This window comes from Coregonus clupeaformis, chromosome 28 (genome assembly GCF_020615455.1).
Source record: "Coregonus clupeaformis isolate EN_2021a chromosome 28, ASM2061545v1, whole genome shotgun sequence".
NCBI lineage: Eukaryota > Metazoa > Chordata > Actinopteri > Salmoniformes > Salmonidae > Coregonus > Coregonus clupeaformis.
The window spans coordinates 11,373,730-11,400,833 of NC_059219.1; the positions used below are offsets into that span (position 1 = coordinate 11,373,730).

Below are 27,104 nucleotides of genomic sequence, written 5' to 3' on the forward strand. Positions count from 1 at the left end.
CCTATAATTTCCACCTGTTGTCTATTCCATTTGCACAACAGCATGTGAAATGTATTGTCAATCAGTGTTGCTTCCTAAGTGGACAGTTTGATTTCACAGAAGTGTGATTGTCTTGGAGTTACATTGTGTTGTTTAAGTGTTCCCTTTATTTTTTTGAGCAGTGTATAAATATATGGATGAGCAATGTCTTAGCATAGGCTAAGATGCAATAGATAGTATAGAATACAGTATATAGAATAGATAGTATAGAATACAGTATATACATAGCTGACCACAGTTAAGTGGTCAGCTAGAATCTAACAGGTTAAACAAGTCATGAGTAATGTGCCCCTGTGGAAGACTCACAGCTCTTCCTCACAGTCCTCCTGAAAAGTCAGGGGTCCCATGCAAACTGCACACACCTGGCCCATACTCTGGAAGCACTGCTTACAGTATACCCCTGTGGACGTTAAAACAGCAAATGGGTTAGAGTGCAACAAACCACAGTGGAGCAGTTGAATGGAACAGAAAAGTCAGATTTCCAAGGGGAACATAAAACTAATCAAGACCAGGGGGTATTTCACAAGATAGTATCAAAGATATGGCTCGCAAACATGGGTTAACATTCTGAAACAACATGTAATCCTTAAGTTGTTTCAAAGAGTTGCAAATCTGGCTTTGAGAAACACACCCCTCGTGGTCCTTCACCAAAGGTGTTAGCTGAATTCTTATCCTTCTAGGCTGAGTCAACAGTTTAACAGAGTCAACTCCCTCACTGTACACACAATAAGGTCAAACTCCATTTCATTTCACAAGGAAAAATATAAGATTTTATGACACTCAAAGAAAAGCGGTACATGAAAGGCTGGTAACATTTATGAGCTTGTAGAGTCTTTAAAGGAAACAGATGTATCTACTTTTCAAGGGGGTCCTATAAACAAAAGCAACATAAAGCAAATACCTTAAAGGCCTGAGTTAGGCTGCTGTACCTTTACACTGAGGGGTGATGCATGTGACCATGCGGGGGTCGTCATGTCCCACTCCTCTCCTTCCACAGGCCATGCAAGAGACAGAGGACACCCCCAGAAACTCAGCCAGGTAGGACCCACCTGGGAGGCTAGATTAAAGAACACATCATTAGCTGTAATAACATTAGTGATGTGTCAAAGTTATCTGTACACACATCCACTATAAATATGTGTAATGTGTTACAGTCCTCAACTATTCTGGATTTACATGGTCAAAATAAATGCACTAGTTAAAATACTAATATGGTGAAAAGATGGGAAATGGCTTCAAGAATGGGAGATTTAGGAAATGGACATTCATTTATTGTCTGGAGGAAGTTGGTCCCCTCTCCGTCTGCCCTGTTCCTGGCTACAGACCTCAGCAGGGCTTTACCTAGAGACGTACGCTGGCTCTGGATCCTCCTGTGGAGGAGCTGCACCCGCTCCTGCCCCACAGAAGAAAGAGAAACACCTTTACCTGCTCTATGTTATGTTAAAAGTGTTGAAGTGTCTGGATCTGGAAAAGGTGCTGGACAAATAGAATGTATCTGCAGCCTGGCCCAGTATATAATCTATAGAATTTCCTGATCATGCTTTGTCAATCTCAGAGAGGAAATTAGATTGTCACCAGGGCAAGACAAATACCCATTGGCAGACAATATACATATACAGGTAATTGCAAAAATAAAGGAAACACTTGAGTAAAGGAGGGATACAAAGTACACTGCTCAAAAAAATAAAGGGAACACTTAAACAACACAATGTAACTCCAAGTCAATCACACTTCTGTGAAATCAAACTGTCCACTTAGGAAGCAACACTGATTGACAATACATTTCACATGCTGTTGTGCAAATGGAATAGACAACAGGTCGAAATTATAGGCAATTAGCAAGACACCCCCAATAAAGGACTGGTTTTGCAGGTGGTGACCACAGACCACTTCTCAGTTCCTATGCTTCCTGGCTGATGATTTGGTCACTTTTGAATGCTGGCGGTGCTTTCACTCTAGTGGTAGCATGAGACGGAGTCTACAACCCACACAAGTGGATCAGGTAGTGCAGCTCATCCAGGATGGCGCATCAATGCGAGCTGTGGCAAGAAGGTTTGCTGTGTCTGTCAGCGTAGTGTCCAGAGCATGGAGGCGCTACCAGGAGACAGGCCAGTACATCAGGAGACGTGGAGGAGGCCGTAGGAGGGCAACAACCCAGCAGCAGGACTGCTACCTCCGCCTTTGTGCAAGGAGGAGCAGGAGGAGCACTGCCAGAGCCCTGCAAGATGACCTCCAGCAGGCCACAAATGTGCATGTGTCTGCTCAAACGGTCAGAAACAGACTCCATGAGGTTGGTATGAGGGCCCGACGTCCACAGGTGGGGGTTGTTCTTACAGCCCAACACCGTGCAGGACGTTTGGCATTTGCCAGAGAACACCAAGATTGGCAAATTCGCCACTGGCGCCCTGTGCTCTTCACAGATGAAAGCAGGTTCACACTGAGCACATGTGACAGACGTGACAGAGTCTGGAGACGCCGTGGAGAACGTTCTGCTGCCTGCAACTTCCTCCAGCATGACCGGTTTGGCGGTGGGTCAGTCATGGTGTGGGGTGGCATTTCTTTGGGGGGCCGCACAGCCCTCCATGTGCTCGCCAAAGGTAGCCTGACTGCCATTAGGTACCGAGATGAGATCCTCAGACCCCTTGTGAGACCATATGCTGGTGCGGTTGGCCTGGGTTCCTCCTAATGCAAGACAATGCTAGACCTCATGTGGCTGGAGTGTGTCAGCAGTTCCTGCAAGAGGAAGGCATTGATGCTATGGACCGCCCGTTCCCCAGACCTGAATCCAATTGAGCACATCTGGGACATCATGTCTCACTCCATCCACCAACGCCACGTTGCACCCCAGACTGTCCAGGAGTTGGCGGATGCTTTAGTCCAGGTCTGGGAGGAGATCCCTCATGAGACTATCCGCCACCTCATCAGGAGCATGCCCAGGCATTGTAGGGAGGTCATACAGGCACGTGGAGGCCACACACACTACTGAGCCTCATTTTGACTTGTTTTAAGGACATTACATCAAAGTTGGATCAGCCTGTAGTGTGATTTTCCACTTTAATTTTGAGGGTGACTCCAAATCCAGACCTCCATGGGTTGATACATTTGATTTCCATTGATAATTTTTGTGTGATTTTGTTGTCAGCACATTCAACTATGTAAAGAAAAAAGTATTTAATAAGATTATTTCATTCATTCAGATCTAGGATGTGTTATTTTAGTGTTCCCTTTATTTTTTTGAGCAGTGTATATTGAAAGCAGGTGCTTCCACACAGTTGTGGTTCCTGAGTTAATTAAGCAGTTAACATCCCATCATGCTTAGGGTCATGTATAAAAATGCCCAGTTGCCCATTATTTTGGCTGCCGTGGCTAAAAGAAGAGATCTTAGTGACTTTGAAAGAGGGGTCTCAAAGCAGTATAGGGGGTTTAAAGGGTATTTGTGTGTCTCAGTCACCAGATCTCAATTCTCAACCCAATTAAACACTTATGGGAGATTCTGTTGTGGCGAATGTTTACGACGCCCCGTTTATATGGTGACGTATTTGATTACGCCGTACGTCATCTTCACGGAGTCTTGCCCCTTACTGAACGGACAAGTGTAGTGTTTGTAATGCAAGATGGAGGAGAGCTGTCTCTCGTCAGAGATTGCATTTATTTTGGGAGATTGTAAAATGTGACCTTTACATTCAAGACAGGATAAATATATTGTTACAGGTGATAATAAACATATTTTGTTTAGTTACAGTGAGGGAAAAAAGTATTTGATCCCTGCTGATTTTGTACGTTTGCCCACTGACAAAGAAATGATCAGTCTATAATTTTAATGGTAGGTTTATTTGAACAGTGAGAGAAAAAAATCCAGAAAAACGCATGTCAAAGATGTTATAAATTGATTTGCATGAGGGAAATAAGTATTTGACCCCTCTGCAAAACATTACTTAGTACTTGGTGGCAAAACCCTTGTTGGCAATCACAGAGGTCAGATGTTTCTTGTAGTTGGCCACCAGGTTTGCACACATCTCAGAAGGGATTTTGTCCCACTCCTCTTTGCAGATCTTCTCCAAGTCATTAAGGTTTCGAGGCTGACGTTTGGCAACTCGAACCTTCAGCTCCCTCCACAGATTTTCTATGGGATTAAGGTCTGGAGACTGGCTAGGCCACTCCAGGACCTTAATGTGCTTCTTCTTGAGCCACTCCTTTGTTGCCTTGGCCGTGTGTTTTGGGTCATTGTCATGCTGGAATACCCATCCACGACCCATTTTCAATGCCCTGGCTGAGGGAAGGAGGTTCTCACCCAAGATTTGACGGTACATGGCCCCGTTCATCGTCCCTTTGATTCGGTAAAGTTGTCCTGTCCCCTTAGCAGAAAAACACCCCCAAAGCATAATGTTTCCACCTCCATGTTTGACGGTGGGGATGGTGTTCTTGGGGTCATAGGCAGCATTCCTCCTCCTCCAAACACGGCGAGTTGAGTTGATGCCAAAGAGCTCCATTTTGGTCTCATCTGACCACAACACTTTCACCCAGTTCTCCTCTGAATCATTCAGATGTTCATTGGCAAACTTCAGACGGGCCTGTATATGTGCTTTCTTGTACAGTGGGACCTTGCGGGCGCTGCAGGATTTCAGTCCTTCACGGCGTAGTGTCTAACCAATTGTTTTCTTGGTGACTATGGTCCCAGCTGCCTTGAGATCATTGACAAGATTCTCCCGTGTAGTTCTGGGCTGATTCCTCATCGTTCTCATGATCATTGCAACTCCACGAGGTGAGCTCTTGCATGGAGCCCCAGGCCGAGGAAGATTGACAGTTATTTTGTGTTTCTACCATTTGCAAATAATCGCACCAACTGTTGTCACCTTCTCACCAAGCTGCTTGGCGATGGTCTTGTAGCCCATTCCAGCCTTGTGTAGGTCTACAATCTTGTCCCTGACATCCTTGGAGAGCTCTTTGGTCTTGGCCATGGTGGAGAGTTTGGAATCTGATTGATTGATTGCTTCTGTGGACAGGTGTCTTTTATACAGGTAACAAGCTGAGATTAGGAGCACTCCCTTTAAGAGTGTGCTCCTAATCTCAGCTCGTTACCTGTATAAAAGACACCTGGGAGCCAGAAATCTTTCTGATTGAGAGGGGGTCAAATACTTATTTCCCTCATTAAAATGCAAATCAATTTATAACATTTTTGACATGCGTTTTTCTGGTTTCTTTTGTTGTTATTCTGTCTCTCACTGTTCAAATAAACCTACCATAGAAATTATAGACTGATCATTTCTTTGTCAGTGGGCAAACGTACAAAATCAACAGGGGATCAAATACTTTTTTCCCTCACTGTATATGACCAGAACCTACAACAAAATGGATATACAGTTGAAGTTGGAAGTTTACATAAACTTAGGTTGGAGTCATTACAACTCGTTTTTCAACCACTCCACAAATTTCTTGTTAACAAACTATAGTTTTGGCAAGTCGGTTAGGACATCTACTTTGTGCATGACACAAGTAATTTGTCCAACAATTGTTTACAGACAGATTATTTCACTTATAATTCACTGTATCACAATTCCAGTGGGTCAGAAGTTTACATACACTAAGTTGACTGTGCCTTTAAACAGCTTGGAAAATTCCAGAAAATGATGTCATGGCTTTAGACGCTTCTGATAGGCTAATTGACATAATTTGAGTCAATTGGAGATGTACCTGTGGATGTATTTCAAGGCCTACCTTCAAACTCAGTGTCTCTTTGCTTGACATCATGGGAAAATCAAAAGAAATCAGCCAAGACCTCAGAAAAAAATTGTAGACCTCCAGAAGTCTGGTTCATCCTTGGGAGCAATTTCCAAATGCCTGAATTTACCACGTTCATCTGTACAAACAATAGTACGCAAGTATAAACACCATGGGACCACGCAGCCGTCATACCGCTCAGGAAGGAGACGCATTCTGTCTCCTAGAGATGAACGTACTTTGGTGTGAAAAGTGCAAATCAATCCCAGAACAACAGCAAAGGACCTTGTGAAGATGCTGGAGGAAACAGGTACAAAAGTATCTATATCCACAGTAAAACAATTCCTATATCGACATAACCTGAAAGGCCGCTCAGCAAGGAAGAAGCCACTGCTCCAAAACCGCCATAAAAAAGCCAGACTACGGTTTGCAACTGCACATGGGGACAAATGTTGTACTTTTAGGAGAAATGTCCTCTGGTCTGATGAAACAAAAATAGAACTGTTTGGCCATAATGACCATCGTAATGTTTGGAGGAAAAAGGCGATGGCTTGAAAGCCAAAGAACACCATCCCAACCGTGAAGCACAGGGGTGGCAGCATCATGCTGTGGGGGTGCTTTGCTGCAGGAGGGACTGGTACACTTCACAAAATAGATGGCATTATGAGAAAGGAAAAGTATGTGGATATATTGAAGCAACATCTCAAGACATCAGTCAGGAAGTTAAAGCTTGGTCGCAAATGGGTCTTCCAAACGGACAATGACCCCAAGCATACTTCCAAAGTTGTGGCAAAATGGCTTAAGGACAACAAAGTCAAGGTATTGGAGTGGCCATCACAAAGCCCTGACCTCAATCCTATAGAAAATGTGTGGGCAGAACTGAAAAAGTGTGTGCGAGCAAGGAGGCCTACAAACCTGACTCAGTTACACCAGCTCTGTCAGGAGGAATGGGCCAAAATTCACCCAATTTATTGTGGGAAGCTTGTGGAAGGCTACCCAAAACGTTTGACCCAAGATAAACAATTTAAAGGCAATGCTACCAAATACTAATTGAGTGTATGTAAACTTCTGACCCACTGGGAATGTGATGAAGAAATAAAAGCTTAAATAAATAATTCTCTCTACTATTATTCTGACATTTCACATTCTTAAAATAAAGTGGTGATCCTAACTGACCTAAAACAGGGAATTTTTACTAGGATTAAATGTCAGGAATTGTGAAACTGAGTTTAAATGTATTTGGCTAAGGTGTATGTAAACTTCCGACTTCAACTGTAGTTTTTTATCTGGTTTAATAGTTTATCTACCTTTTGCACGACAAGAAGAGAACGTGATCAAACTGTATTCACTTTTTAAGCATTCAATTTCTGTCTGTTCTTTTGTCCTGAAATCAAGACAAGCACATCTGTATTGCAGTGCAGTGCTGACCTGCCTGTTCCCCTTAAGTCTTGACATTGTTTAAATTCTATGCATTGCTCACATTCCTCTTTCTCCTAGACTCCCAGACCAGTAGACTACTGCAGAACAAGTTATATTGTGCCTGTCCCAAACCACAACCTGAAGTGGCTATTGTGAACAAATCTGTGGATCTTTTTATTTCAGTGTAGTTTTTATGTAACTAACAGCCCCTAACTCGTCAGTGATTGCAGATCTAAAGGAAATGGATAGGTGTAAGCGACAGCTAAGCCCACTGTAAAGGTAGACATCTATTACTACACCTAACTGGTTCCTTCAGATCAGCAAAACAGAAGTGGTAGGGGCTAGACGCAGGACTGCCAACCCTGTTCCTGGAGAGCTACCGTCCTGTAGGTTTTTGCTCCAACCCTAATCTAGCACCCCTGATTCTAATAATTAGCAGGTTGATAAGATCAATCAGGTTAGGAACACCTGGGGTTGGAGCAAAAACCTACAGGAGGGTAGCTCTCTAGGAACAGGGTTGGGCAACCCTGGGCTAGAGGATGGGGATTGGGACTGGACAGATTAGGAGAAAGGTGTGACTGGGTCATAACGTACCCGTTCTCATTTGGGGTGGACCTGGCACACACAAGCCTCCTTAACCGCTTGACGTAGCTTCCAGCGAACACAATGAACAAGGAGAGTCCATAGAGGAATCCTGTGATAAGAGAGAGGAAGCGAAGCAAACCGGTTATTTTGGCCACTGGGTGTCAGTGTTAAACAGAAAAATATCTATATTTCCTCTCACAGCAATTGTCGATTACAGAGACCCTGTAGAACAGGGTTCTTCAATTCCGGTCCTGGAGGGCCGAAACACTTCAGTTTTTTATTTCTACCTGGTAGTTAATTGCACTCACCTGGTGTCCCAGGTCTGAATTAGCCCCTGATTAGAAGGAGAGGATGAAAAATAGAGGTGTTTCGGCCCTCCAGGACCGGAATTGAAGAACCCTGCTGTATAATTTACTCCATATCCCTTGGCCAAGGGCGAGATACAGGTAACTGCCAAAATAAAGGAAACCCCAACATAAAGTGTCTTAATAGGGAGTTGGGCCACCACGAGCCAGAACAGCTTCAATGCACCTTGGCATAAATTGTAGTGTCTGGAGCTCTATCGGAGGGATGAGACACCATTCTTCCACAAGAAATTCCATCATTTAGTGTTTTGTTGATGATAGAAAATGCGGTCTCACCCAACGCTCCAGCATCCTCATATGTGTTCATGTGGTTGAGATCTGGTGACTGACACGGCCATGGCATATGATTAATATCGTTTTCATGATCATCAAACCATTCAGTGACCACTCTTGCCCTGTGGATGGGAGCATTGTCATCCTTTTGGGGCATAGCCATGGTAGCAAAAATAATGGCCTGCCCAGCATTTTTAGCATGATGGGATGTTAACTGCTTAATTAACTCAGAAACTACACCTGTGTGGAAGCACCTGCTTTCAATATACTGTGTATCCCTCATTTACTCAAGTGTTTCCATTATTTTGACAGTTACCTGTATATTAATGTTAGGGGCAAGTTCTACCAGATATTTTAATGTTAAAAGTCCACAAAAAAGATATACAGTACCAGTCAAAAGTTTGGAAACACCTACTCATTCAAGGGTTCTTCTTTATTTTTTTACTATTTTTTACATTGTAGAATAATAGTGAAGACATTAAAAACTATTAAATAACACATATGGAATCATGTAGTAACCACAAAAGTGTTAAACAAATCAAAATATATGTTATATTTGAGATTCTTCAAAGTAGCCACCCTTTGCCTTGATGGTAGCTTTGCACACTCTTGGCATTCTCTCAACCAGCTTCATGTGGTACTCACCTGGAATGCATTTCAATTAACAGGTGTACCTTGTTAAAAGTTAATTTGTGGAATTTCTTTCCTTCTTAATGTGTTTGAGCCAATCAGTTGTGTTGTGACAAGGTAGGGGGGTATACAGAAGATAGCTATATTTGGTTAAAAAAAACAAGTCCATATTATGGCAAGAACAGCTCAAATAAGCAAAGAGAAACGACAGTCCATCATTACTTTAATAATAATAATAATAATAATATGCCATTTAGGAGACGCTTTTATCCAAAGCGACTTACAGGACATGAAGGTCAGTCAATGCGGAACATTTCAAGAACTTTGAAAGTTTCTTTAACTGCAGTCGCAAATACCATCAAGCGCTATTATGAAACTGTCTCTCATGAGGACCGCCACAGGAAAGGAAGACCCAGAGTTACCTCTGCTGCAGAGGATAAGTTCATTAGAGTTACCAGCCTCAGAAATTGCAGCCCAAATAAATGCTTCACAGAGTTCAAGTAACAGACACATCTCAACATCAACTGTTCAGTGGAGACTGCGTGAATCAGGCCTTCATGGTCGAAATGCTGCAAAGAAACCACTACTAAAGGACACCAATAAGAAGAAGAGACTTGCTTGGGCCAAGAAACACGAGCAATGGACATTAGACCGGTGGAAATCTGTCCTTTGGTCTGATGACTCCAAATGTGAGATTTTTGGTTCCAAACGCTGTGTCTTTGTGAGACGCAGAGTAGGTGAATGGATGATCTCTGCATGTGTGGTTCCCACCGTGAAGCATGGAGGAGGAGGTGTGATGGTGTGGGGGTGCTTTGCTGGTGACACTGTCTGTGATTTATTTAGAATTCAAGGCACACTTAACCAGCATGGCTACCACAGCATTCTGCAGCAATACGCCATCCTATCTGGTTTGCACTTAGATGGACTATCATTTGTTTTTAAACAGGACAATGACCCAACACACCTCCAGGATGTGTAAGTGCTATTTGACCAAGAAAGAGAGTGATGGAGTGCTGTATCAGATGACCTGGCCTCCACAATCACCCGACCTCAACTCAATTGAGATGGTTTGGGATGAGTTCGACTGCAGAGAAGGAAAAGCAGCCAACAAGTGCTCAGCATATGTGGGAACTCCTTCAAGACTGTTGGAAAAGCATTCCAGGTGAAGCTGGTTGAGAGAATGCCAAGAGTGTGCAAAGTTGTCATCAAGGCTAAGGGTGGCTACTTTGATGAATATAAAATATATTTTGATTTGTTTAACACTTTTTTGGTTACTACATGATTCCAAACGTGTTATTTCATAGTTTTGATGTCTTCACTATTATTCTACAATGTAGAACAATTGTAAAAAATAAAGAAAAACCCTTGAATGAGTAGGTGTGTCCAAACTTTTGACTGGTACTGTATATGTCACGGTTCAGACAGACGACAAGAGGACCACAATTGCGTCACACCAGAAAGTTTATTTAAACTTAAGGGGAAAGGGATGTAGGGGTGAGTGAAGGCTCCACGGGTTATCCCGTCCGATGTGCTGGGTCTGTGCCTCCCCCAAGTGGCAGCGATGCGTCCGATGACGCCGGTGGTTGGTGGTCCAGAAGTCCTGGGGGAGGAAACACAGACACAGGCGGCGGAATGAAACCAGGCAGCAGTACAGTTCAAGGGAAATCCAAAATACGTAGTAGCAAGGCAGAAGGCTGGTCAGAGTTACCGGGATTGAAGAGTAGTCAGAAGTCGTAATGGCAGAAGCAGGTCTGGATCTCCTGAGGCAGAAGAGTATCCAAAAACCAGGCAGGTCCGGGGTCACAAAACCAGGGTGAGCCAGAAGCGCGAGCAAACAGGTTCCGGGTGTGAGCTTTGCAGACGATCTGACACAGGAGAGCTGAAAGACAGGGCTATAAATACTGGGAGAGGTTAGTGGGTAATGCAGCGCAGCTGGCAGAGTAATTAGAGCCGAGCAGAGCAGGGACAGGTGGAGCTAGTTAGGCTGAGTAGAGAGAGGTGGTGAGCAGAGTGGAAACAACTTAAGGTGGTAACCCAGTGGAGTGAGAGGGCTCATGACAGAACCCCCCAAGGAACGGCCCCAGAAGTCCCAAGAGCAACACCACGCCGGGCGGGAGGAGGGAGCCGGAGGAGGGCTAGAACTCCTCCGACCGGTCCGAGCGAACGTCCTCATCCTCGGAGGAAGCCGGAGGGCCGTGGTCGGGAGATGGGACAGGTCCCGAGACAGGATCAGGCACAGGACAGGAAGCCGGGCGGGCAGGGCGGTTAGAGACCCCTCTGGGGCGGCCCCTACGGATTGCAGGTTGATCAGGATGCCGTTGGTGGAAAGCGGTGATGAGAGTCCTATCCACAATCCGACTAGCTGGCACCCAGGTCCTTTCCTCAGGTCCATAGCCCTCCCAGTCAATGAGGTACTGGAGACCCCTACCCCTCCGTCTGGACCGAAGCAGGCGGCGGACGGTGTAAACCAGACCACCATCGACGAGCCGTGGAGGAGGAGGACAAGGCGCAGCAGGGACCAGCGGACTCCTGGGCACAGGCAGGGGCTGCAGCAATCCGGCTGGGGGCTGGCAGGACGACTTGTGTTGGTTGCAGATGGGGCAGGCTTGGACGAATTCCCGTACATCCTTCCTCAGAGAGGGCCACCAGAACCTCTGGGCGAGCAGGTTGGTAAGTGCGGGTGGAGCCAGGGTGACAAGCTAGGCGGGAGTCATGTCCCCCACTGAACGACCTGGGACCTCAGGTCTTCGGGGACAAAAAGGCGGTCAGCTGGGCAAGTGCTGGGACCTGGCTGGTTACGGAGAGCCTCCAGCACCTGTTCCTCAACAGCCCAGGTCAGAGCTGCAACGATGCAGGGACTTGGCAGAATCGACACAGGGTCCTTGGAGGGGTCAGGAGCGGAGTTAGTAGGTACTGGCCGAGGGGTAGTGCGGCGGCAAGCAGGCAGGTTCGGTGGCAGTCCTCTCCCCACTCCCTGATCACCCCGGTCACCCAGTCGAGCTGAGGGTTGTGCCGGGCGGAGCCATGGGTAACCCAGGATGAGGGGTTGGCCTGGAGAGGGGAGCAGGTGAAACTGGATAGTTTCTTGATGGTTTCCGGACAGACCCATCGAGACCGGGGCCGTGACATGAGTGACCGATCCGAGTAAGTGTCCGTCCAGTGCCCGGGCAGGAATAGGAGGTGTCAAACGGAGGTTCTCCAGTCCCAGTTGGCGTGCCAGCTTGATGTCCATTATGTTGGCTTCGGCGCCCAGAATCACACCAGAGCAGCCAGGGTGTGAGTTGAGTCAGGGGAGGCGGAGGTGAACTTGCAGCAGGGGTTTTCGGTCGGAGGACTGGATGGTCATTGAACTCAGCCGGACTCCCCCTATGCCCGGTGAGCTTCGGCCCTTTAAAGGGCAGGTTACCACACGATGTCCATCACCTCCACAATAGAGGCAGAGGTTTGAGGTGAAGCGTCGCTGGCGCTCTGCAGGAGTGAGAGAGGCTCGCCCAATCTCCATAGGCTCAGACTGATCAAGCTGACCTGGGTGAGTGGCAGTAGATGACAGGAACCCAGTCGGATCTCTCCGAATGCCGGTAGTAGGTGGACCTTGGCGCCCCCTCTCACGACGACGGGTCTGTATCCCTCTGTCGATCCTGACAGTCAGTGCGATGGCTTCATCAAGAGTGGAAGGCAGTTCATGGGAGACCAACTCGTCCTTGATATAGTCAGCCAAACTATGGAAGAACGCGTCCACCAACGATGGTGTGTTCCAAGAACTTCGTCTAGCCAGGGTTCCGGAAGTCGATGGAATGGTCTGCGACTGTACGTCTGCCTTGTCGAATACTGAACAGTTCACGAGACGCCTCTGCGGTTGGTGAATCCAGGTCAAACACCTTCAGCATCTCCTCGGCAAACCGGTCGAAGGTTGCACATGCGGGGTTTGACGTTCGAACTCTGCTGTTCCCCAGAGTCGAGCTCGGCCCGTCAGGTGAGTGATGGCATACCCAACCTTAGCCCCCTCCGTGGCGAAGGTCCTTGGCTGCAAGGAGAACTGAAGTCGGCAGCTAGTCAGGAATGGCCGGACCTGGGTAGAATCGCCGTTGAACCGCTCGGGGTTTCCAATCTTGGGTTCCGGCACGCGGCTGCAATGACCGGGCAGGTAACTCGGGGGCAGGGCTGGTGGGCAGACTGGCTGGGGTCAGGTTGGTGAGGAGTTGAATGATCATGGCGAGTTGTTGTTGCTGCTGCTGGGACTGCTGCTGGTGCTGCTGGAACTGCTGATGCTGTTGGTAGCCGGCCTGAAGCAGAGAGGTGATGTCGCCGCTCATGCGGCTTAGCTCTCTCTCAGTGTGTTCCAGGCGTGGCATGGCGGTGGGTTGCTCAGGTTCTTCGGTTTCCATGTCGGGGGAAGTGTGCGCTGAGTCCATAATGGTCAGATCGTACTGTCACGGTTCAGACAGACGACAAGAGGACCACAATTGCGTCACACACCAGAAAGTTTATTTAAACTTAAGGGGAAAGGGATGTAGGGAGTGAGTGAAGGCTCCAGGGGTTATCCCGTCCGATGTGCTGGGTCTGTGCCTCCCCCAGTGGCAGCGATGCGTCCGATGACGCCGGTGGTTGGTGGTCCAGAAGTCCTGGGGGGGAGGAAACACAGACAAACCGGCGGCGAATGAAACCAGGCAGCAGTACAGTTCAAGGGAAATCCAAAATACGTAGTAGCAAGGCAGAAGGCTGGTCAGAGTTACCGGAATTGAAGAGTAGTCAGGAGTCGTAATGGCAGAAGCAGGTCTGGATCTCCTGAGGCAGAAGAGTATCCAAAAACCAGGCAGGTCCGGGGTCACAAAACCAGGGTGAGCCAGAAGCGCGAGCAAACAGGTTCCGGGTGTGAGCTTTGCAGACGATCTGACACAGGAGAGCTGAAAGACAGGGCTATAAATACTGGGAGAGGTTAGTGGGTAATGCAGCGCAGCTGGCAGAGTAATTAGAGCCGAGCAGAGCAGGGACAGGTGGAGCTAGTTAGGCTGAGTAGAGAGAGAGTGGTGAGCAGAGTGGAAACAACTTAAGGTGGTAACCCAGTGGAGTGAGAGGGCTCATGACAGTATAATGTTGTCTATCAATAATCTAATAAAAAGCATGAGCTGGCGCACACCCCCCAAAAAGTTGGTAGAGGTGCTGACTAACGGCGAGTAAACTGTATGCTATAAAAATATATAAAGAGAGTTGCACACTCTATATACAAGCTCCCGGTAATTTATTGGGTAAACCCCCAACCTTTCGGCATCACTGCCTTCTTCAGGGTAATGTCATGAATGCTTGAACCAAGTTATGTAGACAGTACAATTAGTGCAACCAATGACAATAGTCAGGGGTGTGTCATAGTTATTAGGGTGTATCAATAATGACAAACCACCTGGTACTGACAACTTGAATGGAAAATTAGCCACTCCTACTTGCCATCTCTTCAAGCTAAGCCTACAGGAAAGTGTGTGCCCTCAGACCTGGAGGGAAGCAAAAGTCATTCCACTACCCAAGAATAGCAAAGCATCCTTTACTGGTTCAAACAGCCAACCAATCCTGCTACTGACCCTTAGTCAACTTTTGGGGAAAAAATTGTGTTTTACCAGATACAATGATAAAATTTAACCAGAGAGCGCCCTTAGATCATGGGAAAAGGCTGCACTTGACCGTTGCACATGGTGAATGGCTAGGCCCGCTACGCTATGAAACCACACACTATTGCAGAGACTTTGGTATTACCGGCCAAAATTGATATGGTGAAAACAATGTGTGGGGAGGCAGAGGCAAAGAAACTCACATCAATACCTTTGTCAGATAACACTGTTAAACAAATAATTTAATTTATGCTATTGCTATCAATCAAGAGGAAACTGACTGAACGACTCAAAGACTCCCCAGCATATGCTCTCCAAAGGGATGTTAGCTGTGAGGGCCGAGATGCCCATGCATTGACGTTTGTTTGCTCTACATGTCGGGGGATGCTATTCACAAGGATTCACAAGGACAGATTAAACGGCATTTGGGATGTTCAATGTGCTGCGTGGCTATATTGACGAAAAACAGATTCCATATGGGATCAAATGGTGGGCTTTTGCACAGATGGGGCTCCATCTATCACGGGACAGCGGGAAGGCCTCAGCACTCTAGTTATGAATGTGTCTCCCTCTGCCATTTGGACGCATTGTATGATACACCGAGAGCAACTGGCGGCAAAAGAGCTGAGCACAGAACTTGGAGATACTGTACACTGCTGCAGGTAACTTTGATTGTAAACTACATCAAACCACATCCACTGCGCGCATGCCTGTTCGAAAAACTATGTGATATGGGATCAGAGCATGACAATGTTCTATTTCACACCGCATCATTAGTAAGTGTCCCACATGACTGAAGACTGCTCACCTCCAACGCTTGGAAGAGCACTTTGGGACAGACCTACTTCCCAATCTGTTTGACTGTGATCCTGGCTCAGTTGAAATGCTGGAAAGTGAAATCGAACAGCTGATCGAGCGGTCATGTGACCGAACACTGCAGACAATGCATTCACGGGTAACTACGGATGTGTTTTGGTTCCTGACTCAAAGGGAATACCCTGCTGTCTCCCTCTGAGCATTAATGCCGCGTTCAAAACAACTGGGAACTCGGAACTGGGAACTCGGAAATCTCCGACTTCCAACTTCAGTGCGCTGAAGACAACTGGGAACTCGGAAAGAAATTAGCTCCGACTGGGAAAAATAGTTTTGAACGGTCATCCAACTCGGAATTCCAACTTTGGAACTCGGGCCTCTTTCTAGAGCGCTGACTTTCCGACCTAAAGATCACTGACGTCATGATTTGAACTTATCTTTTTCAGAGTTCCTAGTTGTCTTGAAAGCACCATAAAACTCATGGTAGGCTACCCTTCGCCAGTTCATTTATGTGTGAAGCTGGATTCAGTGTTCTCGTCTGCATTAAAACCAAATATTAATCCAGGTCGACCACGCCCCCTGACTTTGAGAAGCTCCGACGCGACATGCATCAAGCACACCCATCTCATTAGTGGTGAGATAAGAGACATTATGTCAGATTCATTTGCAATTGACTGCCCCACATTAAAAGTATGTGATGGTGAGTTGAGAAGACAATCAGAAATACTGTTAGAATGTTTTTCATTTGACAGCCATAGCCCCAAATAAAATGTTAACATTGGCTGTTAATTACATAATTATTTTCACATGGGTGGGGTCGCGAGAATTTTCAGATATCAAAATGGGGTCGTGGGCCAAAGAGGTTTGGGAACCCCTGCGCTAAACCCTAAACCTAATCTAAATATTGTAATGAACAAGTTGAGGAGACTAAATTGCTTGGTGTAACCCTAGATTGTAAACTGAAATGGTCAAAACATATTGATGCAACGGTAGCTTAGATGGGGAGAGGTCTGTCCATAATAAAGCGCTACTCTGATTTCTGACATCATTATCAACAAAACAAGTCCTACAGGCCCTAGTTTTATCACACCTGGACTACTGCCCAGTTATATGGTCAAGTGCCACTAAGAAGGACATAGGCAAATTACAGTCCCAGAACAGAGCAGCACGGCTGGCCCTTAAATGTACACAGAGGGTTAATATCAATAACATTCATGTCAATCTCTGCTGGCTCAAAGTAGAGGAGAGATTGACTGCATCACTACCGGTCTTCGTGAGAGGTATTGACGTGTTGAAAGCACCGAACCATCTGTTCAAACAGCTAACACAAAGCTCAGACACCCATACATACCCCACAAGACATGCCACAAGGGGTCTCTTCAGAGTCCCCAAGTCTAGAACAGACTCTGGGAAACGCACAGTACTAAATAGAGCCATGATTACATGGAACTCTCTTCTACATCAAGTAACTCAAGCGAGCAGTAAAATCAGATAAAAAAAAACCCAGATAAAACAACACCTCACAGCACAACACGGACTGTGAAAAGACACACACACACACACACACACACACACACACACACACACACACACTCTCTCTAACACACAAACATTGTAATGTAATATTGTATTATACCATGGCATTCTTTTCTGATTGCCTTTAAGGGCACGGTATATTTGCAAGGTAGAATTCAATGGCTATAGTTCATTTTTACACGTTTTGTTTGAGCTGTTTTTGAAAGGAAAGGTCGAATTGAACACAGTATTGGTATTGTTGAATTTGATTTTCATAATAGCAAGCTAGGACTGATGGTTTGGTTAGTTAAACTAGCAAGTCTGTTTGTTTGGTTACCATGGACACTACTGTAGCTATCTAGTAAACTTGCTAGCTACTTTAATGGATGTTGAACACATTTCTACAAACAAATGAACACATTTCTAGTGCCAAATGTGTTAAATTATAGCCATGGTATGAAAGGGATAATCAACTCGGGGCTCTATGCGTTCTCTGGAAAATAATGCAACTCCATGGAAGGTCAGTTCCACTCCACTAGCGCTTGGTGGAACACACCTTCCACGTCGTTCATGATTTTCCATAGAACGCATAGCCCCTCGTTGATTATCCCTTACTTAATGTAGTATTGTAAATGTTATATTGTACAATTGTAATAAGAGTAATAATGTAATAATGTCTTGTATGAAGTATTATTTTATTTATAATGTAGGCTGTTGTTTTGTTTTGTTTTGATGTAATTGTTTTATTCCTGTTTGGACCCCAGGAAGAGTAGCTGCTGCCTTGGCAGCAACTGTGGATCCTAATAAATACTAAATACTACTAGTCTAGGTGTTACCTATGAGCATGTATCCTGAGTGGTCTGGCTCTGAAGGCTCCATCAGACACTTGCTGAGAACGGTGATGTTGCCCTTCTGCAGAATGTCAAAGGAAGCCACTATGTCCTTGAAGATGTCAGAGGCATAGCCTGTGCCGTTTACTTCAACAGCCACTACGATGGGTGCTAGAGAGAGCACAAAGAGAGAACACAATGTCTTGGATGATGTTGTTTGTTCCAAATATAGTTTGATATACAATTTCATTAGAATAATCTGTACTGTAGTATTTAATTGGAAACTGATGTCCAGTTTAATTCCTTTATTGTACTGAATAGAATGGAGTAAACTGATGTTCAGGACAACTCTTCAGGTTTCAGGCAAGGTTACTCATCACACCGAACAACCACTTTCTCTCATAAAATAAACTGTTAATTATGTCTAAAATAACTAAGTCCAAAATAGCAGCCCAAACAAAATATGTACAAACAAAATAGCTGTACAAACATGTTTTGAGACTCGGTTTGTTTGCAGTGTTTCTGGTTTCATTCAGGTAAATATAGTTTTTGGAAGCAATTATGAATGCAGACATTATACCTCTCGTCTATTCCTGTTTTTAACCATGCACCTGTGAGTACACTGATGGGTAGGGTGGCTAGTAATATTTCCAATGTATTTATTACAGTAAATAACCTTGAACTGAACATAATCTATTTTCCTGTAGCCTGACTCAATCTCACCTCTAGCCACAATGCCCCCCTGGGCTTGGTGGTGCACCAGGTCAAACATCCAGAAGACCACCAGGTCCAGCGCCACCACCAGGCATCCCATGGCTATGTGTCTGAGGATGGACACTGCGCTGAGGGCAGCCGTCCGCCGCTCCCTGGTCGTCAGGTACACTGAGACTAGAGGACAGAGACGGGTGTGGGGGAGGGGAGGTTAGGTGGGTGTTTTCACTGCCATGACATTAATGTAACACTGACTTTCTCTTTTCACCTTTCTAGATGTTTTATTTTTATTTTTGTTCTCTCTCATTTTCTAATTTCTCTATATCCTTTCACTCCCTACCTTTTCTCTCAACACCCACACTGCTTCCCCCCTACAATCCATGTATCTTTTCTTCTCCTCTTTCCTGTGCATTCCCTCTCTTCCTGCTCCACTCACATGGTCTGATGTAGGTGCGGGCCTCTCTCTGGCTGAGCGGTAGGACAGGGGGTTATCCCTCTCTAGCCAATCTCTGGTCCAGCTCCTCAAACTGCTCTGTGATGTAAGTGTTGTCAAAGTCATCCTGGTGCAGGTACTTGTGTTTGTACAGGACAGACCTTTAAAACACACACACACAGTATAGAGCAGAGTTTCCCAAAATCGGTGCACGTTTAGTTTTTTTCCCTAGCACTGAGTTTGGGAAACCCTGGTATAGAGTATACCGCTCCTTGTCAAACCTTGTTTGCGTGACCCATGTGAATGAATATAGGCTCACTGTAGGTACATAAGCAGCAGAAGGAAGAGGCCTATGTAGGCTAGCAGCCCCATCACTTCCTGGAAACGTCCCAGCTCCACCGACACTTCCTCCATCATATCCTGTGACACCTGCTGCAGCGACTGACTGCTGTTCACATTCATGTCAAAGTGCATAGAGGCCGATATGTTGAACTCAAACTCCTTCATCTTCTCGAAAGCTGCTATGGTTGCTAGAAGAGAGCAAGGAGACATGCACTTCAAGAATGTGCCACTGTGCATTTGTGACTGTTTAGTGTGGCCATCAAAAAGGAGTTACAGTAGAATTATGGTATTGAAGAATGTTCTACCTTTGAAAAGAGAAGTAGTACAAACTATTATTTTGTACCTCTGCACTTTACTTACGGGCAGCAATCTTTGTCTTCATGTGGCCAACAATGTAAGAAGGGATGATGCAAAACAGCTGACCAACTGAAATGAGAGGAATGTATTGGGAATTACTGTCCTCATACCTACAGATGACATGACCTATAGCTAATTTACGTGACAAATGCATCTCTGCATCACAGGCTCCATTTATTGACTCATAAAAAACATTGTGAACGGTCATTAAAAGTAAACCCAAGTGTCATGTCAGGTTTATAAAACAGCATTATAAAGGATTTATGACCCATAGTTCAAGAAAGTGAAATGTCACCATTCACTTTATGCTGAGAACAGCATTATAGATCTCCCAAGGGCCAGGAAGTGTGTTTGATCTTTTACATTTTTTTTAAACATTTTTTTTTGTCATTTAGCAGACGCTCTTATCCAGAGCGACTTACATGAGCAATTAGGGTTAAGTGCCTTGCTTAAGGGCACATCAACAGATTTTTCACCTAGTCGGCTCGGGGATTAGAACCAGCAACCTTTCGGTTACTGGCACAACGCTCTTACCCACTAAGCTACCTGCCGCCCCGCAGTACTCTTACCCACTAAGCTCTCCTCCTCCTGTCTCTGGCCCTTGGGTCATGTTTGGATTAAAAAGTCACCAGTGCCAGAGAGCAGCGGCGCATATGAAACAATAATTCATTTGAAAAGAAAACAGGGGAGGCAGATGGATGGAAGGAGGAGACAAAGGGATGGAGGGTGACTCACGGCTGCGCTCCTCCTGGGGAATGTGACAGGAAACCTGAGAGCGGTGTGGGGCTGCAGGGTTTTAACCAGGCCTTGGCCCCTAAGTTACCCTGGCCTCCTAAGCTAAAGAATAACACTGAGCACTGCAGAGCTACCAGAGAGGAGGGCTGTGCTGTACCTCCACACTGATGTCAACCTCACAACAATGGGTGATCTATTTTTCCATGAGCTAACATATTTGTAGTCAGCACTTTTTCGCCATTATTATGAAAATCGAAAAAAACAGGCTTGGGTGCGAAAAAAGGGAACATTTTAACTGAGTTTCAAAGATTTTAAACCACTGACAACCCAGCTAGCACATTCATTTTTTTATTTAACTAGGCAAATCAGTTAAGGACAAATTCTTAATTACAATGACGGCCTACCCCGGATGACGCTGGGCCAATTGTGCGCCGCCCTATGGGACTCCCAATCACGGCCGGATTGTGAAACAGCCTGGAATTGAACCAGGGTCTGAGATGCAGTGCCTTAGACCACTGCGCCACTCGGGAGCCCAATGTTCTGAGAACCATATGTTTCTTAGAACCTCCCCGCAACCTGAAAATGTACGTTCCCAGAACAGGCAAACTTGTTCACTTCTGTTCTCAGAACGTTTAGACAATGTTCACCCTCAACAGTAAGGAAACTTATGGCTTCGTTCCCACAACCAATGGGAAACCAAAAATGTACGTTCCCATAACTTCTAAGGAACCAAATGTGCTAGCTGGGAATGACTTAAAAACAGAGAACAAACATCTCAGATAAAATATGTAATGGTTAGGTGCCCTAACAAAGTTGTACATCAAAATGGCTCTTTAAGAGAAAACTTAAGCTAAGACTGCGACAATGACAATACAGATATGACAACCTAACTACAACACTACCATAGATGTTATTATTTATTAAACAACAGACACCTTCCACAGTGATTGATGTCCTTTTCACATTTCCTTTGTTCTATTGATACAGCTGTATATGTGCTAAAGCCTCTCAGGTTTCTACTCTTGCGATTTGAAGCTGCTTCTTTGTGGACAATCATTTATCCCTCTGACACTATTACAAACAGCTACCCTTCCTCTACTACTGACAGCTGTGGGAAGTAAGGGTGAGAGAGGATAGTGATTCTACTGTATGATGGAACAACATGTCAACCAACCTCGAGCGAGACCACAGAGGGGGCGGAACCCATCCACAATGTGACAAAGGAAGTTGAACACGGACAGGAGCTCCATGCAGTCATCACGGGCATCATCAAACAGCTTGTTACACTTCTTATAAGGGGTGCCCAGTTTGTCATTACACACCTTGCCAATGCCGACCAGGAAGTGTAACACGTTTCTCAGGGAACGAGCTGTAACAGGGGGCAGAGGGAACAGAAATCAATGGAAGGGTTCATTTGGAGAGTTAAATTGTTAGATACAGTAACTGTACTAACAGTGTCTTCAAATAATGACAGCGTTAGAATAAGCATGGCCCACAGACGTACCTACATGGCGGACAGACTCGGTCAGGGCCTTGATTAAGTTCTGTACCCTCCCAGCCACAGAGTGGGCATTTTTGGTGATCTCTTTTATCTTGCCCAGCACAGCTGCAACAAGTGGACATTAGGAGCTTGTAAGGGTGTGTGACATTGCAGAACACTTAGATAGATTGTGTAGAAATGGTATTGTAAAAGGAGTCATCGGCCATATTGTCTCCACCGGCCATGTCCTTCCAGTTCAGTGACCATGGAGAAAAAAAAGCTAGCGTGAACTATTTGAGACATCATGTATAATGAGTGTAATTACAGCTGTGTTGTGTGATTTTATGGAACAGCTGGACTCACAGAGAAGAGGTGTAGTCGCTCGCTCCATCAGCTGCTGGGTCTGGTTCATGGCCAGTTCGGCCCCACACACCACGCTGTCCGCTGCACGGTCAAAGTTCTCCAGGGTGTTGGTCATGGGGCCCTGGACCAACATGGAGAACATGAGGAACAAGATGAAGTTCTTGCCCTTCACTGTGAGGAAATTCATAAAAAGGTGCGTTAGTGATACCCAGAACAAGTTGGCCTACTGGCTAATGCATTGTAGGCCATTCCTTCCACCCAAGGGCGTTTCTCTGATTTTTTTCTGGGATGGCCAAGGGAGGGATCAAGAGCCAATCATGATGGCTGGCAGGCCATGGGAAATCAGCAAACTGTATCACAAATAGCATTGAATAACTGTTTAAACTGATTTGTATCTGCCCTAATTTATTCAAAATAATTAATTTGAAGTGATCGCTATGAATCCATATTCAAGTTATTGAGGATCTACACTGATCTCAAAAACTACCTCTCAGAATCCATATGATGGAAAACTTGATGGAGAACTTTAAACCCTAAATGAACGTCTTGTCGGGTTCTTTTGGCTAAGCAAAACCCAATCAAAAATGACTCCAGCCATTATCACCTTGGCTGCTGTAGCTTTATTCACCCATAGCCTACAGCAATTAGCTGCTACACACTAGCTCAGCACCGCCACAGATTGTTTGTTTACATAGCAGGTTAGGATAACTAACGTGGTAGGTTAGGATAATTAGCGTGGCAGGTTAGGATAACTAATGCAGCAGGTTAGGTGAATTAACGTAACAGGTTAGGAAAAGGATGAGGGTTAGCTACAATGCTAGTTGTCAACAATTGTAGACCCCGACGTGACCATTAGATGGCGCTGTAGGCCTACTCCGTCTAGCCACAATGGAGGAAATGTAAACAAACAATTTGTGGAAGACAAATCATCAGTAGCGTAACACCACGGTAACCATTTTGGAACTGTGAGCTTATTGGTCCGTTTGAAATAATTGTTTGTGTGCTCTAATTTAGGAGTACGCGCCTCCACCTGTTCCGTACAAAAAGGTGGTATTTCCCTTCTCATTCAAGTTCCTACACCATCATGGGAAACAATATATCCAGTTTGCAGCAATCCCGGTTCAGTCGTTGTTTAGACAGGCAGCCCAATTCTGATCTATTTTCCCTCTAATTGGTATTTTGAGAAATCACATCAGATCTGATTAGTCAAAATACCAATTAGTGGAATAAAATATAAGAATTGGGCTACCTGTCTAAATGTTGCCAAAGTGTTGATTTGAATGGGTAAATGGGTGCATTTCAACGCACATAGGCATTTTTGGGGGGTATAGTTAAAACAATCTTCATCTGGTGTAGACTACTCACTTGAACACAGCATTGGCATCATGAGCATTATATTCGCTCGCACGCGGATGGAGAGGCCCATGCCAAATGCTGTGAGGAACGCTATGGCGATCGTGGTATACACGCAGTACCACAGTCCTTGGTTCTGTACGAACAGTGCAGTCATTCCGTACACAGAGGCAAGGAATAGGCCAAACAAAAAACCGCCCAAACTCCGCACAAGCCCACGCAGACGAGGATCACGGAAAGGTTTGGTCTTGCTTCATGGACGACGCCTTGGGAATCTGGGAACCCTGTCAAAAAGGTTAGATATTTAGGCTAAACTCACCAATGACCACATTATGTAGTAGGCCTATGCGTGTCAATAATGCCAATTTGTACAATGCATTTACTTACTGCTTGAGGACCCCCCTCAAAAACTCCATGGCGGCTTGGCCACTTTGCACGAACCTTTGAAGACCATGTATGCTATGCTATGCTATCACCATAGACATAAGATTTGTTTTCTTATTTCTAAGTCTGTCACTATGGAATTGTCATTGTTCTTGTAGCAGGCCTCCACAGAATTAAGTTTCATTATGAGGTCACCAAGATGGAGTTCTTCTTCCCTCTTCTAGAAGTCTTCCTCTTCCAGATTGTAAAAAACTAGTGGATACAAAATTACAAAACCAGCTAATTATGTAATGGCAGTGACGATGGTTAATTTGAGTGAGCTCAGAAGATTTAATAAAGCACCACATTCCAGTTAGTAGATAATGAGTTGGTGTTTGTGCCACTGAGAATCAATTTGATACACATAGACAACTTCAATGTACTTACCGTTTGTGTGTGTTTTGTCACAGGCTTGGAGAGGTTCAGTAAGTGGGTTCTGCCAGATTTTGCCCACCGGTTCCTCTTTAGTCAGTCTCAGGATTTCCCAGTTGCTCGTTTCTTCCTGGGAGCATTATTTGGTGCTGTCAGTGGTGCAGGTAGGGTTGACAGATTTCACAATGCTACAATGTTTCAGTTTATAATTTGGCCAATTCATTGTATTAAAACTTGTCTTGTGAATTCTCCCTTCCAGGTTTATTTTTGGGTCTCTTCCACAATGTCTCAATGACCACTGTAAACAGGTTCTTAGCAGGATATGCTTTTGTTGGTGAGTAGATTGTGGTACTGCAATTGAACGCTGTTTGGAGTCAATCGGTAAAGTGAAACACGTTAGTCATGCTCTATGTATGTGTTTTTCAGCTGTATCTATTCTGGGTGGGGCGTTTTCCTCCTACTTTCGCTGCTCGGTCCTCCTGATCTTTCCCAGCATGCTCGGCTCCCGTGGCAGGGCGTACCTCATGCTGTTTGTCCTCTATGGCCTGTATAGGGGTAAACTGGAAATAGTTCTTGAAAAAATGTATTGCCTTGCTACATGCCGAATGGGTTGCTAGCAGTATGGCTTTGCTGTGGTGCAAACCGGCAATCCTCTGATCACCGTTTGTGTGTGTGTTCTCTTATCCTGTCAGGCCCAATCGCCAACATCCACCGTAATGTCCAGGATGTGACCTTCTCTATGGGCTGCAACATTGAGCTCCAGATCAAACACAGCAAGGTCATGTGGAGGGTGGTGATGGAGCCCTTCATGCAGGTGGTGCAGGGTATTGTGGTAAGTGGCACATTATCATGGTCAGTGGATCACTATTGGCAGAATAGCATTAGTGGAAACCAAGACTGTTCTCAGGGCAGGCATGATTTTAGCGAGATTCGTTCGAGACGTGAATTCTGGCTAACCCTTTTCCTAACCTAAACCTAATTATCCTAACCTGCCACGTTAATTATCCTAACCTGCAGTGTAAGTTCTCGAAACCTGCTACGAAAAGTCACTTCTGCTAGTCGAAACCGCCAGACCTGCGCTGAGAGCAGTCTGAGTTCCACTAATGCAATACAGTTCACTATTGTATTAGTTCAATAGGTTTGTTTCACATTATCGACTGATATTTCAAGGATATGCCCCAACGTTTCCTTCATGTTATTACTGGGTCAGGAGGATAATTGGGAGTTCCAGGACGAGGCTAAGAGTGTGAGCAGGAAGTTTCAGAGCATCAGGGATGAGGTCATGGGGCAGTATGGCTATGACTCCATGGAACAGGGCCCTGTTGCTGCCGGCAACAGCACCCAGGATTTGTATGCAGCAAAGACGATGATGCGATGTGACTGTGAGTGTTGGTTTGCGTAAATAAAAACCTATTCAGCAGATTGAAGTTGGTTGTTATTGGTCGATAATTCGTTGTGAATGTACTGACATTACTCACCGTCTGTTTTTCTGCATTGTGGAACAGATGTGGTGGAGCAGGGGATAGAGCGCTGTCGGGAGTGGTTTGAGGTCAAGTGGCAGGACTGCATGGATGCCATCAAGGCCCCAGTCATCAACCACATCCTGTGTGTGTCCATGAGATTCCACTTCCTCTGTGACATCATGAGAGGTAGGGGTTCAACTTCATTGGTAGCCCAGGTGTTTTAGTTACGTGGGATGATATACTTTTCTGAATACAGTGATGTTTGCTTGGTTGCTTTTCCTGTCAGTCATGAAGCCCTGGTGCAGGGAGGAGATCCCAGTGGAAGGGAACTTTGGGCAAACTTTTGACAAGCTCAACTTCTCCATTGACGCACTGTCCAGAGAATTCAGCACTAACGTAGTGCTCCAGGTACAGCCCAACTCCTCTGTCTCATCTCACTAAAACCAAGACGGTTAAATAATGAAAGAAATACAAGACTGCAGTTTATACATAATTAGGTCATTTGGAGGTTTTCTCAACTCAAAATACATGTATAATGCCTTACTCTTTTGACGATACACCTTGCACAATACTTTAATTTGATGTTCTGTACAGTTCCTGAGCTCCACCTTTCCGTCTCCTGTGTGTGTAGGAGGAGGAGCAGCAGTCTGTGTTTGGTGTCTCAGCCCTACAGGGGGATTTCACAGAGGGTCTGAGTAAAGCCTTCGAGGAGACCAAGGTCATCCTGGACCAGTTTCTGGTCCTCATCCAGCTCCTCCTCTCCTGCACCTTCATCACCATCTTCACCTCGTGAGCCTACTCAACCACACAGCAACTAGATATGATGGAATTACGTGTATTTATGCTATCTAATGTAGGGGAGTGTCAGATGTTCTATTTTAGTTCTTCAAAGTGGCAGTGTCATTTTTGGGGGGGGTTTTCCGCCTGATTTAAAAGGTATGTCGATGATTGGCCAGAGTCCATACATCTAGTTTCCCAGGTCTGAATCAGTCAAGGTTGAAAGTCAGCCTACTGCAGCCCTTGAGGACTAAAGTCATGCACCCCTGCATTAGACTCACAGCAGTACCATGATGTAGTTTATTTCTATAAAGTGTTTATACAGTATCTAATGTAATCAGCGCTTGTGTGCCTCTCTTTGCTCTCTGTCATCCTGTGAAGAGCGTTTGGATATGCGAAGCAGTATACCCAAGACATTCGCTTTGACAACATCTACATCACCACCTACTTCAGACAGATTGATGCCAGGAGAAAGAGAGCAGTAAGCAAACAAAAGATAAGGAGATAA

General features: G+C 45.3%; 2 protein-coding genes across 2 annotated transcripts; one reads left to right on the top strand and one right to left on the bottom strand.

The window, feature by feature from the left end:
- Positions 1–1,237: 1,237 nt before the first annotated feature.
- LOC121570307 (DC-STAMP domain-containing protein 2) lies at positions 1,238–23,814 on the bottom strand (the record flags this gene model as incomplete). The annotated part of the gene is given in 11 exon segments (XM_041881769.1): positions 1,238–1,429; positions 7,767–7,870; positions 17,794–17,958; positions 18,511–18,675; positions 18,935–19,092; positions 19,251–19,461; positions 19,634–19,699; positions 21,540–21,734; positions 21,870–21,971; positions 22,209–22,379; positions 23,574–23,814. Coding segments are annotated over 11 exon segments (1,770 nt in total), but the record flags the coding sequence as incomplete, so codon positions are not given.
- Positions 23,595–27,104, top strand: LOC121570677 (E3 ubiquitin-protein ligase DCST1). Its single transcript, XM_045208317.1, has 10 exons — positions 23,595–23,856; positions 24,395–24,520; positions 24,616–24,690; positions 24,783–24,911; positions 25,049–25,188; positions 25,567–25,738; positions 25,862–26,005; positions 26,106–26,227; positions 26,451–26,608; positions 26,978–27,104. The coding sequence occupies exons 1-10, from the start codon at positions 23,817–23,819 to the stop codon at positions 27,102–27,104; spliced, it is 1,233 nt and encodes a 410-aa protein (XP_045064252.1). The 5' UTR covers positions 23,595–23,816.

Excerpts from the sequence above, each read along its gene's own strand:
- LOC121570677 (XM_045208317.1), top strand. The coding sequence starts at position 23,817 with ATGGACGACGCCTTGGGAATCTGGGAACCCTGTCAAAAAG. Across the intron at positions 25,739-25,861 it reads GACGATGATGCGATGTGACT|ATGTGGTGGAGCAGGGGATA; the intron begins GTGAGTGTTGGT and ends ATTGTGGAACAG. Across the intron at positions 26,228-26,450 it reads GCACTAACGTAGTGCTCCAG|GAGGAGGAGCAGCAGTCTGT; the intron begins GTACAGCCCAAC and ends CTGTGTGTGTAG.